At 38.4% G+C, this 18,314-nt stretch overlaps 1 protein-coding gene across 1 annotated transcript in view; it reads right to left on the reverse strand.

Moving 5' to 3' along the window:
* WWC2 (WW and C2 domain containing 2) overlaps positions 1-18,314 on the reverse strand; it is a 242,101-nt gene that overhangs the window by 64,046 nt on the left and 159,741 nt on the right. Inside the window, exons 9-11 of the mRNA XM_027837597.1 lie at positions 17,024-17,266; positions 8,381-8,470; positions 6,766-7,391 (exon numbers count right to left, since the gene is read on the reverse strand). Of these exons, the coding sequence (XP_027693398.1) occupies positions 6,766-7,391; positions 8,381-8,470; positions 17,024-17,266 (959 nt within the window). The remainder of the gene's footprint in view (positions 1-6,765; positions 7,392-8,380; positions 8,471-17,023; positions 17,267-18,314) is intronic.

The raw sequence follows: 18,314 nt of genomic DNA on the forward strand, positions 1-18,314 counted from the left end.
CATCTTCCTTCACCTCTCTAACCCACATGGATCTGGCTCCCAAATTTATCTCCAGCCTTTCTCGAGAACCTTAGTCTTCAACCTCTAACTTATGGTCAGGTAGCTCTACCTGGATGTCCTCTTGGCATCTATTTAAAACTGAACACACGGGGCAGCCAGGTGGCACAGTGGATAGAGCACCGGCCCTGGAGTCAGGAGGACCTGAGTTCAAATCTGGCCTCAGACACATGGTACTCACTAGCTGTGTGACCCTGGGCAAGTCACTTAACCCCAATTGATTCACCCCCCCCCCCAAAAAAAATTACTTTAAAACTGAATACACATTTCTACCAACTCCATGTCCCCCCAAAACTCTGCCTAATGTCTCTAATTTCTGTTGATGTGAATTCCAGCAGCCCAAGACTCTTCACATTGGAACCATTTCTAGCTTTTCTTCTCCCTGACCCTCTAGACAACTCCTGTTCATTCTAACTCAAAAATCTCTCTCCAGTATCGGCCCCATCCTCTCTACTCAAATTGCACCCACCCTAGTTTAAGCTCACATTTCTTAACATCAGGACCACTGTAAGAGCCTCCTAACTGATTTCTCTGCCTTCCTACCGGTCTATTTCTTCTCCAATAGCCTTCATACTGCTGTGTGAATAATCTTCCTATTGTACTGGGCAGTACAATTCGGGTCAAAGACAAAGGATGTCAACATTGTCACCTCTCCACTCAAAAAAAAAAAAAACTCTCAATGGCTCCCCAATGACTACTGAATAAACTCTACAACTGGCTTTAGAAGGCACCCACCATCTGGCTGCAACCTACATTTTGAGCCGTATCATATGCTGTTAATCCTTCATGGATAATTTGCTTTCCAGTTAGACTTAATTTTTGTCTGTCCCTGGTTCTTAACTCCATGTCCTCTCCCATCACTATGTTTGACATTGTTCTCATCATCGCCTGTACCTGATATGAACTCTCCCTTACTTACTTCCTTCTAATGAGGTCTCTCCCTTCAAGGTCAAACTCAGCTTCCATTTCCTCCATAAAGCCTTCCCTGAACTCCTAGTTCAACTTAAGGAGTAGTGACTGAATTTGGAGTCAGCAGATGTTTCAAATTTTGGTGCTCCCACTTAAAAGCTAATGTTGTTTATTCACTTCAGTTGTGTCCAACTCTTTGTGACCCCATTTGGGGTTTTCTTGGCCAAGATACTATAGTAGTTTGCCATTTCCTTCTCCAGCTCATTTTACAGATGAGGAAAACTGAGGCAACCAGGGTTAAGTGACTTGCCCATGGTTACACAGCTAGTAAGTGTCTGAGGCCAGATTTGAACTCAGGAAGAGAAGTCTTCCTGACTTCAGGCCCGGCTCTCTGTGCACTCTGGTGCCAGCTAGTTGCTCCAAAATCTAATGTAACTCTGGACAAGTCACTTTATTTCTCTGGCCCTCAGCTTCCTTATCTGTAAAATGGGGTGGTTAGATTAAATGATTTCTAAGGTTTCTACTCACTCTCAATTCCGTTATGTGATCTCTCCCTTTTCAAAGTTCTCAAAAGTGTTTTTTCCTGAACCTCTCCTTTGTATTCATCACATTTTCCTCCTTATCATTCTTACTTATGCACATCTCTCTCTGCCTCCTCTGACAACATAACATTAATACCCAAATATAAGCAAAGAGTAAAGTTTGGTGTGCGCTCGATGGCAGGTTAGATTAAAAAAAAAATGAATGGTCATCAGTAGATTTTCTAGGTCCTCAGAATCAGACGTGCCTCCTCCAACAATAAAAGTCTGTTATCATCTTTTCATTTTTGTATGACCAGGGTGTCACACAAAATATTGTGCATCAAGGCACCTAATAAGCATGTCCTGAATTAAACTGTTGAATTGAAAGACCCACAAAACAACACAATATGAATAACACAACTGCTGAGTTTAAGTTATCCCAAGTTTATTTAGTTTTTGTTTTTTGGGGTTTTTTTTGGGCTAGGCAATGGGGTTAAGTGACTTGCCCAAGGTCACTCAGCTAGTAAGCGTCTGGGGCCAAATTTGAACTCAGGTCCTCCTGAATCCAGGGTCCATGCTCTATCCACTGTGCCACCTAGCTGCCTGAAGTTTATTTAGCTTACAACCAAAGCTCTTGAATCTATTTTCACCAAGCAACACTTTCTACCTGTCTTGGAACAAATACATGTGCCCAGGAGAAAAATCACAGCTTTGTGTGTGGCAAGAAACCGTGGAACCAGGCACTCCCTTCCTCTTAACTAGGCAACGTCTCATCTGGTCTGCTTTTAGGGATTACTCCCCCTTTCCAAATTTTCTCTTTGCTAAGCAAAAGTTATGGGGCATTTTATGTTCTTTAACAAGCATGGAGGGCAAACATATTTTTAAATTTGCAAATAGGATGTTTTGAGGGGAATGTGAAAGAGAAATACATATGGAGCAGCCATGCCTCTAAAAGTCCACAGGAAAAAGAAATAACACAAATACATTTATTTTCTCTTTTCTTTTGTAAACAAATACCATAGGTAATGAGTGACTCATGGTATTTGTGCTCAGTACAGTAAATTTAAGTGACTCATGTTATATACTCAAATGCAGAAGAAAGGAAACAAAGTGAACTTCATAATCTCTGTTCCTGCTTGGCTTTGCAAAGTATTTCTTACTTTTCTATCACTAGAGCCTTCATGTAGAGTTTTCTTAACTCTTAATTCATTTGCCTTGGTGGCCCATTATAGGCTCACTATTTTAATAATAGGTAACAATTATACAGTGCTCACTATGTGCTAAGTGCTTTGCAATTATTATTATCATTATCATTATCATTATTATTATTATTATTTTTGTGAGGCAATTGGGGTTAAATGACTTGCCCAGAGTCACACAGATAGTGAGTGTGTCTGAGGCCACATTTGAACTCAGTTCCTCCTGACTCCAGGGCCAGGGCCCTATCCACTGCACCACCTAACTGCCCCTGTGCTTTACAATTATTATCTCATTTTATCCTCACAACAACACTGGAAGGGAGGAGCTATTATGATAGATAAGGAAACAGGGCAAACATAAGGTTAAGTGATTTGTCAGGGTTGCACAGAGAGTGAGGGTCTGAGGCTGGGTTTGAATTCAGGTCTTCCTGACTCCAGGCCTGATGTTCTTTCCAGTATACCGCCTAGCTAAGTCACACCTACGCAAGGATCTTACTCTGCCAAGGAGGGGACAGTCTATAAACAAGAGTTTATAATCAAGCCCTAGGCTGTGATGGTAGCCGAAAGGCATCAATCTTAGATGTCTAAGATTAGTTAGAGCCTTCACTGACGGGGCCATTAAGACACTGCCACCATTTTCTCAAGTCATGACTGAAGTCCCACTCTGAAGCCTTCTCTGGGGTTATGGAAGAGATCCTGGGTTCTTGAAGGTCTGAGGAGATAGAAAAGGTTTAGGTTTATTATAGGAAGGCTGGCACAGGTGGGCAGGTGAGTGTAGACTGACACTGTTCTCTGGGCTGATTATGGAGAAGGTTGGCACAGATGAGCATGCGATTGTGGCTTGCCCCTGTCGTCCTTGCCCAACTTTTGAGTATCTGTGCATGAGCAAAACACTGTGTACTAGTACCAGTGTAAATGTGCCAGAGCCAGCTGTCTCCAGCAGCTAGTTCTGTGAGGTCACAGTACCGTACAGAAACTCAGGGGTCACACACTAGTTAAGGGAGAAGGGATTTGGGGGCAGCTGGGTGGCACAGTGGATAGAGCACTGGCCCTGGAGTCAGGAGGACCTGAGTTCAAATACAGCCTCAGACACTTGACACTGACTAGCTGTGTAATCCTGGGCAGGTCACTTAACCCCAACTGCCTTGCAAAAGAGAGAGGGAGAGAGAGAGAGAGAGAGAGAAGGGGAAAAGGTAGAGAGAGGGAGAGAGATACTGCTGCTTGTTACATACTTCAGAGGGAGAGAAGAAGAAAGAAAGAAGAAGAGGGGAGAGGGGAAGAGAGAGAGAGAGAGAGAGAGAGAGAGAGAGAGAGAGAGAGAGGGAGAGGCTTTTTTTTTTTGTACTAGCCTTAAAATGTACTTTCTTAGAAAACCACATTGAGTCCCACCCACAACCCTCTAATAGCTAACATCAATATAGTACTTTAAGGTTTGCAAAGCACTTTACAAATATCTCACTTAATCTCCCAATAAAAAGAAACCAGAATAATTCTCTGTTAAACTGTACTAAAATAGGAAGAGGGAGAATCTGTTGGGATTAACCTCAAACTCTACCTCATGCTGTCATGGGGAGATGAAGCAACCCCATGCAGTGGGTAAAGAGAAACTCTGGGGCTGAATCCAGCCTCAAACACTTACTAGTAGAATGGCCCTCAGCAAGTCAGTTAATCTCTCCAGGCCTCAGTTTTGTCATTTGTAAAATAAGGGGCTTGGACTCCATATAAATCTATGCTCCTATGAAGACTGGTGAGGGTAAAGAAAGAAGGAAAAAGGGTCAAGGGGAGGAAACTTGGACCTGGGGAAACAGCTAGTAGAGGGTGAGTATATTTGGGGAAAATGTCTTAAATTGTTTTAGCTATCTTGTTAAGAGAAAGGGAGACTTGGCTGAAATATTTTGAGAATATAAGAAGATATATGGATAAATAGCTAAAATTGTTTTAGCTATCTTGTTAAGAAAAAGGGGGACTTGGCTGAAATATTCTGAGAATGTAAGAAAATATATGGATAAATAGCTAAAATTGTTTTAGCTATCTTGTTAAGGAAAAGGGAGACTTGGCTGAAATATTTTGAGAATGTAAGTAGATGTATGGATAAACAGAGCTAAAAAAATTTTGGCTATCTTATTAAGGGAAAGGGGGACTTTGCTGAAATATTTTGAGAATGTAAGAAGATATGTGGAAAAATAGCTAAAATTTTTAGCTCTCTTGCTAAGGGAAAAGGGGACCTTGCTGTAATATTTTGGGAATGTAAGATGATATATGGAAAAATAGCTAAAATTTTTAGCTATCTTGTTAAGGGAAAGGGGGACTTTGCTGAAATAATTTTGAGGATGTAAGAAGATATATGAAAAAAAAACCTAATATTTTTAGCTATCTTGTTAAGGGAAAGGGGGACTTGGCTGAAATATTTTGAGAATGTAAGAAGATGTATGGAAAAAAAGCTAATATTTTTAGCTATGTTGTTAAGGGAAAAGGCGACCATGCTGTAGTATTTTGAGAATATAACCAGGAGAGCCACAGTGTATGACAATCTGTCTGTCTGTCTCTCTTTTTAAAACAGAAACCAGAACAACAGATGAAAGGAAGAAGTGAGACTTAAGTCAGAAACAGTCTGGTGCTTTCATGGAATAGGGTAGCACAGCCAGGGCAATGGAAAAAGAAAGAAATAGGGAATATGCAGGTCAGGTGAGGTAAAGCATGGTGATGGATGTGTCTGGATGTGGGAAAACAGCTGGCAGCAGTGGGAAGGTTGATAAGAGGAAAAAACTATCTATCAATTAGAGTTATCCAAAATTGGAACAAGTTTCCTCCAGGGGCAGTGGGTTCTCTCTCACTAAAAATCTTTGAGTGAAGACTGGATCTGCCTGGCAAAGTCAGACGGGTTCATCACCAGAAGGTTGATCATGCAGGTGACATTTTTAGGCCAGAGCAACATATAAAGGGCTCTCTTAAGGTATAAAAGGAAAAGGAACTGCAGTAATGAAAGGAGCCCCTGCACCAATATAATCACAGATCTTCTGGAGGATTGGAAGAAGGATAAAATGAAGGACCTATGAAAAAGGAGGAGTGTTCCATAATTAAGAGATATGAAAGTGCCTTTTGAAAGAACAACACAAAATAGTTATTTTAAAAAAAACTCAATTTTCTAAAAGATGGTGGTAAATATACGCTAATAAAATAGGTGAATATTTTATATTAGCATATAAAATGTGCAGATTCTGGACATTATTCTGGCCTCTAACAAGGGAATGTATCTTCTATTTATTTTATTTTTTAATCAAGCTCATAGTATACTACTCTGGTGCATTTGGATTATCCCGAAAGAGCTCTTCATTTTGGTGGGTTGACCAGCATACCTAATACAACAAAACCTTTTCTGATCTGTTGGAGGAGACAAGTCATATGGAGCCTGAATTCTCCAACTTCAAGCTAACCACGGCCACAATAAGCCAACATTGTGAATTCTCTCCAATCTAGACTGTCAATTACTAATGCGGCCAGAAGATGGCAGAGCAATACTGTACATCCAAAAAAACTTTTCAGAGCTGGCTTTATAACAAACAGGGGAGTTTGGCACGAGACAAAAATAGTATTCACACAGAATTCCCTAGGCATCTTAGACATTGAACCCTGGTGCTAATTAGCTGATACGCTAATTGCCTTAGTTTTAATCTGTCTTAAGCCATCTTTTAAAAGTAAGTCCCCTTCTTTTCCATGATATTTCAGACTCTAAATACATTTTAAGAAATAGGAACTAGGGTACATAGATGCTTTCCTAGCTACATATGATAATACTGACACTATTTGGCTAGCCATAATTCAAATGCCACCCAGAGCAGGCACCTGATGATTAAATCTGTCAGAGAGAGAGAGAGAGAGAGAGATATTTTTTCCATAATAGAGCAAAAATATTTCTCAGTGTGCTAATAAAAACAAAGTGCTTACCTTTGCCTACTAAATTAAAGTCAAGGGAGTAAACAGAAGGAAGAAAAAGGCTGCATAACTTCCCTCTGAAGGCGCCATCCCTACCCCCACAGAGCTGACAATCTAGCAATTTCGTGGCACTTTTTTCCGTTTACCTGAAGTTCCTTCACTTAATGGCGATAAAGACTGCCTAACACCTTCATCAGTATCTTTGTCCTCTGCAAGAGCCTGTGATGCTACTCTTGCATCTGAGTCCAGCAGCATCTGATTTTCGGTAAGGTCAATGTCTGCAAAATGGCTAGTCAATTCACAGTCTTCGAAGTCTGTGGTGAGTTGGTGGAGAGGAGGATCCTGGCCAGACATAGAAAAAGTACCTTCCAGAACTAGAGGAGAACCAGGAGGCGACAAGGAGGACAGGGAGGATCTGGAGGAGAGGGATGTCACAGATTTGGGCGGCTCAGTCAATTTTGAAGCAGGGCCTGCTGCCGAGGATCCAGATGAGTCACTGTAGCCCAGCTGGCTGTGGGACTTCACCACCTCATTTTCATGAATGGTGGTAATGGGTCCAGAAGGAATGTAACCACTTTTTTCTTGTAATAGAAAGTCCAGTTTATACTGATAATCCAAGTCCGGAATTTGATCCCCTTGGTTGCTATAATAGAGCTCCGTGGAACTGAGGGAATTGAGTGACCCTCTACTAGAGGTGTTCAGAGACCCCCGACTGGATGCCAGTGACCCCAGACTGCTCCCTGAAGACACAGACAAGGTGCTGGCAGAGAGACTGAAATAAAACCGAACACAAAACACTTATTTTAAAAAACATGTAAAATTGAGAGATCTGGCAAATAGGACCACCGTCTTTTCCTCTTCCAAACGCCAGCAGGAGAATGGATGGTGTCCAAAAATAAAATAAGTCACTGGCTATCATTATACTCTTCCACATTTACTCACGAATTTATACTCTTGCCCTATGAATGTTTTAATCTGTAATCAGTAATTCTACATTTGTTAAAAATGATTATGTCTTTCTCTAAATCTTAAAAAAAAATCCCAAGGTCAAACATCTATTAAATAAATATACTTGCTGGTACAATTACCTCTGAAGCTACTACACAGCTTTACAGTAAAGAAAAGTATGGGAAAAGGAGAAAACACATTAAAATACAAAGGGTTCACTTTGGTTATTTTGTTTCCAGGAACAAACATAGATTTTTTTTTTATTTTATTTTTAGAGAAATATGACTACGAAGGCAAAGAATTTGAACAAAGGCTGTGCCGTGCCTGTCTTTTCTGTTCTCTTTGGGTAGATATATGTAAGGAATGCTTCTTTAAACAATTAACATGAGGAAATATGCTGGGGTTTTTTTTTAAAGATAATTGCTTTGAAGCACAAAAAGTCTTTTTCCAAGTAGTAAAGAATGTATTTGTAAAGTCTAAAGTTTGCAAGCATAAAATATTCTTTGCATCCCTAAAAACTACAGTTTGATATTCTTATGGCTTTACTCAAATTCAGAACATATTCACAACCATGTGATGATAAGCTTTTTATAAAAATACACCTTAAAGTCATCCACATTTTAATACATATCTCATTTTTTTTAGAACATCAAAGTATATCCTAACTATATGACATTTTCAACTTCGAGAAAATAAAAAAAGTGGAAGAGACAAAAGATAACTGGAGCCTAATCCGTCCTCCGCTCCCAACATGATAAAATTAGTCTACAGCTTTACAGAACTCGTGTGTGCAAATATGAAATGCAGGCCTACCTTTTAATCTGTGAATGCAAATAAGTAGTTAATTTTGTAGTTTCTTCAAGTCTTTGTAGCAGTGCCTTTTTTCTCTCCTCCAACTTTAGCCTAGAAAAACACAATAAAGAGTAATTATTTTAAATTAGTAAATGAATGAGGCTAGACAGGTTAAGAAAAAAAAATATGAGTAAAGAAAATATTCCTAGTACACAAATAACTTCTCAAAAGCCTATATTGTAAGCTCAGAGGGGTCAGAGACCATTCTGTCTTCTTTTTCTTTTTTCTATCTTTCCAATGTATTTATCTAGCACAGTGTTTTCCATGGAAACAACATTCAATAATTTAGGAGAGAATGAAATTACTGGAAACAAAGTTTTAAGAAATGAGGAAATAACAGAGATAAACAAAGAGAATTAAGCATATCCAGACTAAGCAAGACAGAACCAAATAATTTGATTCTGATTTTAAAACCAAAATCAAACCCAAATTGTCATTTTAAAATGGACTAATTATCAAACTGTTTCAAACCATGAAGGATGGGAGGAAAATAAGAACAGATAGAAAGCCTTAAAGATACATGGATACATATACTGTATAGATTTAATATACAATTTCTGGGTTTTACATTATAGAAATATTAAATTGTAATAATTAAATATTAAAAATAACCAGCCAGTTTACTGTATTTAGTAAGGAAATAGAACTTTCATTCTAGGGTTGATGAAAAAATTCTCCAGATAGAATTTTCAATCAAGAACAAAAACACTAATTATTTTAAACAGTCCCACCATAAATCATGATATAAAGTTAATTTCAGTTTGTTTAGGCAAGAAGAGATAAAAGTGACTCTTAGGTCATCCCTACTTATAGCATGTGACCTGTATCTATCATAAAACACTTCGACAGCAAAAGAGTTTGTGAGTTTAAAAAAAAAAAGTTTATTTTACTGAGTTAATTCTGGGCTTGGAAAAACAAAGTGACCTTGAAACATATTAAGCATACGGGTTTTAAAGCTACCAGGAGGAGTTTGTACACTATCTGTGAAAAATTTGAAATCTATTTTCCTAATTCAATTGGACAAATATTTATTACAGATCATAGGTAAGGCTTCCTTACAATGACCTAACACAGAAATGAGTGATGAATGTAAAAATCAGCTCATTTTCTTCAGAGAAAAAAAAATTCTCTTATTTCTAAACTCTTTGAAATATTATGTATGTACATGCCCATATTTTATTTATAAGCATCTCCCTTTGGAAGTGTCAACACCACAATCACTATTTTTTAAAATCACAAGTAATTCTTGGCATTTTTCTTTAATGCTTCAAGAGGTGTTAAATTTCTGCTTCACAGTTTTCAAAGGTATGTTTTAGAAAGTAGTGGAGGCAGGTGTTGGGTGTTTTTTTTTTTTTTTTTAACAAATATAAACAAAAAACCAATGAGGAGGAAAAAGTCAACATAAAATAAGTAACTTAAAAATAAAGTTATTTAAAGGCCTGGAAAAAGCCAAGTAGCTGGCAAAATCCATGTCTTTTGAAAGAGAAACTTTTTTTAATGAATTTTTAAAATAGAACATCTCACAAAAAGAATTTTGTATCAAGGCTGTATGTACAGAGAATTTAACTTTGCATTAAGAAGTGAGAATCTGTTATTTTAAAAAATCGAGGCAAGATGGAATCTAGATCTTTTCTGACCATCCCGACCCAGAGGGCGCTTCCATTTCTGAACTTCTATTAAATCACTGCTTGAAAAATTCACTTGGCAATTAATTACGCAGTGCCCTGTGACATCTTTTTTTCCATCTTCGTCTTGTCATTAACACTGTTCTTTAACCTTTCAAATGTCTCTATTTTGCCTCCTTTGTCAAAACTGGAAACTTCTTGAAAGTAAAGACCATGTATTCCATTTCTTTGTCACTCCCTTTTCCACCATCTTACCCCCACCTCCCACCGTCTGGTACAGCAGTGTCCACACAGTAGGTTCTCCAAACATTTGTTGGCTGTATCTTTTTATTTTAACAGCAATAAGTAGCTGTATCTCACTTGTTGAACCATATTTTTGTTCTCAGAAACCAGACGTTAAAGTAATTTTAATGGTTAAAAACACACACACACACCCCCAAAAGGCATCAACTTCCTCTTTATGACTTCTTTAAAAAGAAATTAATATACTTGCTTTGAGAAATGCCAAAATGATAAGACATATAAATTTGTGGGAAATACCCTAAAATTCACAATGTTATATGAAGGAATGTTACTATAGGAGCCACTGTGGATCTTATGGAAAACCACTGTGTCTTAATACTTTCAGTAATACTACGTGTGGTAGAAATGTAAAAGTCCAGTCCTAAATTGTCCATCTTTTCCCCCATGAACAATTATTTTTACCTAATAATCTTCTAAGACGTAATTGCTCCATCACTCTTCCCTATTTCCTGAATAAGAAAAAGGCAGTATGGCATAGATGAAAGAGCAGATCCTAAGACCTATGGCTGAGGGTGACGCCAGCAAAGCACTTAATCGCCCAATGCGTGAGGATATTCTCTAATACTACATACATAAGCTGTAAAACAGAGTAAGTGTTGGTCGGCATTGGTACAGGGAGTTTTCTAACCAGAAGCTTCACTGTGTCAATGAAATCATAGTTTTAAGACCTGAAATTTTCCCTGAAAATTTCAGCCACAAGATGGTGAGCTCATTCTTTGTCGTAATGTAGTAAGTGAGGCAAAAATTACAAGGTGGTGTAGAAAACGCACGAAGTGCAGAATTATATAATCCCATCAAGTGGCTGCAAATTCATAGGGGTTTAACTCCATTAGAGATGATAAATGTTGCCATGAAAAAAAGAAAAAAAGGAAAAACCCACATTGTAAATGGAGGAAGATTTTGGGGACATAGCAAGTAAACTGTTTGATAGTTGTGTGGAGATACTGAGAGGAAACCACTGGGAAGGGAAGCATATCTGTCCTACGCTGAATTTATTTTATGTAAAGAATCCCCTTTCATAAGTTTCACCTTTGCCATTAACTGCTCCCCTTGTGACAATGAAGGGACAAACTGCTTCCCAAGATGCTACATTTTAACTCAACAGTAGGAAAAAAAAAAGGCAAAACAGAAAGATATATACATATATACATACACATATATATGTAAAAAAAACATAATGAAGGAAAGGGAAGAATGAAAAAAGTACAACGAGCCATTGACTCAGGTCGAAAGGATTGATATTTGTTTATCAGGGTGATGGATAACCACCTCAGAATGAGAAGGTCACTTTGGAGAATTGGTCCATACAGAACAATAAAAGACACAAGTTTCCAGAAGGCTCATGACTTCCACCCGGGAGAGGGGCCATGAGATCGAGAACCTGGCTAAATTCAGATACTACAAGTTTATTAGGAGGCTCATGCTGCTGTGCAAAACCTACTTACATATGACAAAATACAGTTATTTTATCATTCTCTATTTTCACAGCACTGCCTCCCCCCGCCATGAGAAGGGAAATCACATATCCCAATATTTCTCTATTAAAAAGAAATTTAAGCAATGCAAAAAGAAGTCAAAAGTCCAAGCAATGAAAACCAAAATCCAGTTCCTTGTTTAGCTGAATTATCCATCAAGCACAGGCCTGATTAAAAACACAGCTTATGCTACACCTTTCCTATCAACAACGATGGCTTCTGTCAGGGGCTTCCCAACCTGAATACATTGCACTCTCCCCTCTGGAGGCTGCTTGTAGGTATAGCCAAGACCCAGGGCAGTCTCAGGCCACAAGGAGAACTGCTGACGTTAAATTTTTAGCAGCATATTAAACACTTGTGGTTATATAGTCTTTATCAAGTGTCTCAAGTACCTCGATGCCACCCAGAACACAAAAATATAACCCTCCTCCGTATCATGATGGTTTTTAGCTAGATCTTTAGGACACTACCATGGTTATCTCAAATCACTTTGGACTTCTCCTAGGCATTATAACATTCTTCCTTTTATCAGACTCATTTGTGTACCTATCTTATCGCCCTATTAGGCTTTAAGCTCTCTGAGGGGAGACACTTTTTCCCCCTTTATCTTTGCATCTTTAGTACCATGAATAGGGAAGGCAGGTGATAAATGTTTGTTGGATTAGCTTTTTTTTTTTAAATAAGACCTGAAACAATTAACACAAAGGCTAGATATTAACAAGTATATGTACAGTTGGAGGGAGGTCTCTCATGGAGTGCCCTGAGGAATCCACTTCTTGACCGTAAGCTGTTTAACATTTTTATTAACCATTTGGGGTAGGTCATGGTTGGCAAGGTTATCAGGTCTAAAGACAGAGAGCTGGGAGGAAGGTCAGGCCAAAATGTCAGATGACTGAACTGGGATACAAAAAAATATATCTGCAGACTAGAACAACAGGCAGGATATAATAAATTGAAATTTTAAAAAGAATACAATCTTATACCTGGGATCAAAGAATCAACTTTCCGAGTACCAGATGAGGGAGGCATGGTTAAACAATAGTTCCTACTAAAAAAAAAAAAGTTCTAGGGATTTTAGTGAATCAGCAGTTTGACACGACAACCAAGCCTATCCTAGGTGGAATGAAGAGAAGCAGAGTGCCCAGGAGAGAAGTGACAGTCAATCCATCCAACCACAACCTGTTTTGCTGTGCCCTACTCTGGAGTACTCTGCCCAGTTGGTACTACATGGTGGACAGCAACTAGAAGGCAAGCAGGATGGTGAGAAGAGGGCTGGAGAATAGAATACACAAGGATCAGTAGGGGAAGGGGGTTAGTGTAGGGTCTGTCTTTAAGCATATGAAGGTTGTGTGGTTTGTCCTTCATTCTCGAAGAGGACCATGACATCAGGAAGATGATGCTATGACTTGCAAGTCAATTGGATTGAAATAAGGGAGGACCATGCAAAGTCATCAGCCTCACTTTCTCCTCCAGAGCCATCTGGGTCCAGTGGCAAGGTACAGATCAGGACAACTGGAGACGGTCTGGCAAGCATCTGAGGGACTTGTATGTGGAAGAACTTTTTTTTTCTGGAAGGCCCCAGGAAGAACTAAAAACAGTGAGTACAAGATGGAAAGAGGCACATTTAGACTCAATCTAAGGAAAAATCTCCCAACAAATTGAGCTGTCCAAAGTGGAACGGGCTAGTGGATTCCTCCTCATCACAGATCTCTTTTCAAAAGCAGGATGTGGGAAATAGTATAGGGATGATTAGAGTGTAAGCTCCTCAACGACAGGAATCTTTGCGTGTGTGTGTGTGTGTTTGTTTCTGCTTTTCTTTTTACCCCCAGTGCTTAGCACAGTGCCTGGCACATAGTAGGTGCTTAATAAATGTTTACTGATTAAATGATTCTTGTTCCAATATGAACTACACTTAATGCCATCTGAAGGTCATCTTTTTTTCCAAAGGTCATCTTTTTTATGACACTGGTGAACACCTTTGAAAAGCACACTGTTTTACATCTTGTTTGATGACAACAGATCACTAAACAAACTTTTTTTACATACTTACCTCTGACAGTCTTATAAAATTTTAATGTATGCATAGGAGATAACATATTTAATAAGTCTTTAAGACTGCATTTGGTTCTATTGAATCAAATGCTTTTTAAAAAAACAGACAATGCAAGATCTTATATTATGTGCTCTCAACGTGTCAGTTAGTTGTATGACTATAAGGATGTGGTCTATTGTCAGAATGCCAGTAAGACTTGCCTTTCTGTGTCTTGTTTTCCTCAAGGCTACTATTACCTTGCATGTAGATCATTCTAATAAAGATTTCATAAAGATGGGAAAATAGGAATTCGTATTGTCAGGATTTGCTTTCTCTATCACCTTTTTTCTTCCTGAGTGGGGTAGAGGTGGGAAAAGCTACTATATGAGATTTCAATTCTCTTTGGGAATCATTTACTCTTTGAGATGTCTTGAAAAACAATCCCTTAGGGGCAGCTAGGTGGCACAGTGGATAGAGCACCGGCCCTGAAGTCAGAGTTCAAATCCGGCCTCAGACCAAACACTTGACACTCAGTAGCTGTGTGACCTTGGGCAAGTCACTTAACCCCAATTGCCTAAAAATAAAAAAATAAATAAAAGAAAAAGAAAAAAAGAAAAATGATCCCTGAATGGCTCTGAAATTATATTGATTATAACAAAGTTATAGTTTAGTTTTTGTTTTTTGGCTATTAACCCTTATTTGCATAGTATATTGGATACTAAGTTGGAAGAATATAAATATGGTGGTTCTGTTATCACTGACAAAAATAACACTAAAGGCAACATAGCTTATCTGCTCTGTAGTTGGCATTCTCTCAGTTTCATCTAAAACTGTTTCCAGGATGACCAGATCTCAAACTAAGCTCTCTACAGCGGCTTATTTTATTTCTCTCTCTCCATCATTTTTCGCTGTTTTATGAGGAGATAATTTCAGAACCTTAGTGGATCTGTGATTTCATTGGTGTAAGCACTTCCTCCACTGGCAGATATCACGACTAATCCATTATGCCTCATCCAACGGGTTTCTTGTCTATATCCTTAACACACATCCTCCACAGAGGGTATATCTAAGGCTTCCATACAGCAGAGATTATCAAACTTTTTGATCTTACTCCTAAATTATTGAGGACTTCTGCACAACGAGCTTTTGCTTCTGTGGGTATATCTATGACTATTTCTCTCATTTCAAAAAATGTCAATGTTATTATTAAAATAGTTTGTAGACCCCCTGAAAGAGTGTCAGACCACACTTTGAGAACTGCTGTCAGCCCTACCCAACATGCTGGATTTACCATTGCTTCTTTTTACATTTTATCTGTTATTCCTTGTTCCTACCACATGGACAGCCCACCTCCTCCTTTTCCAGGATCCTTAACATCGACTTACATTTTTCTCCACCAAGCTGAATACTTTTTAGAAATCCATCGAACAATAAACAGTGAAGGACTTCATTTTTTTTTTTTTTTGGCTTTTTGATGAGGCAATCGGGGTTAAGTGACTTGCCCAGAGTCACACAGCTTGTAAGTGTTATGTGTCGGAGGCCATATTCGAATACCGGAGCTCTATCCACTACACCACCTAGCTACCCCTGGACTTCATATTCTGTACACCTGCCACTTGACTCTAAGACTAGGAAAAGGTAATCTACTGTAGAAAATCATCTGCAAAAATTAACCTGTTCTATAGCCTATATCAGATTGCATGCCATCTTGGGAGGGGGGGAAATTTAGAACTCAAAATCTTATAAAAGTAAATGTTGAAAATAAAAATAAATAAATAAATTAGAATTGAAAAAAGAAAAAAAGAAAAAAAAAACAAGTTGAAAAATCAATTCCAGAGTACTTTTAACATTAGATCATCACCACCTGCATAGTCTTCTCTGTCTGGTCAAGTCTAGTTATTTCTCCCTCCACAGAATATAAGCAACTTGAGAACAAGGAACTACTGCATTCTTTGTCATGTATATAGTAGTGCTTAATAAATGCTGGTTGAGTGACTGCTTCATACTCCTCAAAGAACAAAACTTGGTACTGAGTTAATGTAGTTTATTCACCAATAACTGGTTTCTTTGAATTTTTTTCCTTTTCTACTACTTATTTTACGTCCATGAAGGCAAAGCCTTCATCGCAGTATTGGCAGTGAAAAAAGAAACAAAAGGCACAAAATAAATGAGGAATACAAAATATTCCCAAGCATATTTTAGCCAATGGTTGTGGGTATTTGAAAAGGTCATACAAGTCACAGAGAATAAAAATTATGTGAATTCCTTGACCTATTAGGGAGAGGTTTCATGAGCTGTTGGTAACCCTAAGGGTGTGTCTTCAGTGTTTCTCGACCCCTTCATCCCCACATTAGCTCAGCTTCTGGAAGGAAGGCCAAGCCTTTGGAGAAACCCTTGTCTGCCTCTACTAATCAGCAGGGACTATATTTCCACAGCCTAACTGGAGGAGTTAATTACAACCTAATCTAAAAGGCTTTATTTCTACGTCTTCTAAATGATTGGTTTACAGAAATGGGCCTCTTTAGGTTAAATGATCAATTTACATCTTCCCACCGAAACAAAGTCTGAAAACTGCTTCCAGTTTTCCCCTTCGCGTTTGCACCTGCTTCTGAGGGGGGTTTCTACTGACAAACAAAAGCCAATTGAACATTCTGTGACCTGTAAAAATATCAAAGGCAGTTAGGGAAGGTTGTATTTTCTCTGCAAAACAAAGCAATAAACCTCTGCATTTTTGTGAGTAATAAAACTGAGAATAGGAAATTTCAGGTGCTGTAACACTCCAGATAATCTTCATTATCAGAGGGCAATAGTTTACAGCTATTGTTATCAAAGCCAGTAAATGATGTACTGCATTCCTGATGACATGTTAACATTCCTTGTGATTTAACACCCGTCACAATAGGCATTTTCAAGAGTCTAACAAACCCAGGACAAATGAAATGATCAAGCACACATTAGGGTGTGTGTGTGTGTGTGTGTGTGTGTGTTTTTGATGGCCATACAGAAGGTCCCTTTGTAGTACTTATTTAAATGGCTTATTTAAAGCCATTCCATGGAATGTTTCCTGGAGGAAAATGGCTCATCGAAGCCTACTGCAGATTCTACAAAATGGTGCAAAGGTGAAGCCATAGTGGGGAATGCTTGAGGTGACCACAGGGATGAACCATACCTCTCAGTGAGGGCTCGACTGGGTGTGTTTCTTACGGACAGCAGCTCTTCCTCTAGAAGCCTCCTCTGGCCTTCCAGGTAGTCCAACTCACCCTGACTACGTTTTCGAGGTGTAACGAACTGGAGCTCTTTCAAAAATTCTTCTTTTTCATTAATCAGCATCAGTTTCTCCTTCTCAACATCCAAGTGCCCAGGCCAGGGCTCGTTGTCTAACTTTGACAGTTCAATTTTTAAATTGGCCATGCTAAGGAGAAAAAAAAAACCCAAAGGAAATGAGTATATTTTACAACTTCCAGGAAAAGAACAACCCAGGAGAGCTTAGATGTGGATTAAAATGTCAATAATTTAATGAATTGGAAAGGAATTTTATTTGGTCTGAGGCCATCCCAAAAACAACAGTCCTTAACCACAACCTTCGGTGATTTCAACATGCTCTGTGTCCTTGATAAATCATTTAATCTGAGTGATTCATTTTCCCATCATCTCACAAAAGAACGAAAAGCAAGATATAGAAAAGGCTTATAAAAGGAGTCAAGTTCTAGGGGCAGCACAGCAGGATTGGTGGGGAGGTGGAGTCAGCTGACAGCTCAAAGATTCCAATCTGAAAGAGAAAGGAAACTGGCCAGCTGCTCAAGATGTCATTTCTGCTATATTCCTCCTAACACACCAGAAAATTTCTGGGAAGTTGGGTTTTCTTCAACTCGAACTTGTGTGGACAGAGGGTACATTAAGGAAGATCTTAATCCTTGTCTATGTCCCAAAAGGCAGCAGCCATACAATGCGATGTTTTCTCCAAAAGGCAAAGAACAGAAGACATAGGTATTGAGGAACTTGCAAAAGGTACCAGAACAAAATTCCTCATTTACTTACAGTTAAAGTTGGAATAAAAAACTCATTTCTTCCCCTCTCAAATTTGCTATAACCTGATTTATATATCATTTAAATACAATGTATCAGGAAATATTATTTAAAATAATTTTGAGTACATTTATTGTGCTTATGCATTTTTCTTGATTTTGCACCTTTGAAACTAGGAGGCACTTCCATTTTGCACTGTGTAACCTAAAGGGATGGATTTTATCCATTGCTTTTTTGTAATATCTAAATATAATTTAAAAAGTTGTGATAGATTTAAAAAAAAAATTCCAGTATGAGTGATGTTTGGAAGGCTCCTAACCATTAAATTCCCCATTGACTATGGGAGTCTGAAACTCTACGATTAGCATTTAATTCGTAGAATTAAAGATGCAAAGTTAGAAGGGAGCACAGGTCTTCTAATTCCCTATCCTGAG

The sequence above is a fragment of the Vombatus ursinus genome, unplaced genomic scaffold (assembly GCF_900497805.2).
Source record: "Vombatus ursinus unplaced genomic scaffold, bare-nosed wombat genome assembly UNPS02014821.1, whole genome shotgun sequence".
Lineage (NCBI taxonomy): Eukaryota > Metazoa > Chordata > Mammalia > Diprotodontia > Vombatidae > Vombatus > Vombatus ursinus.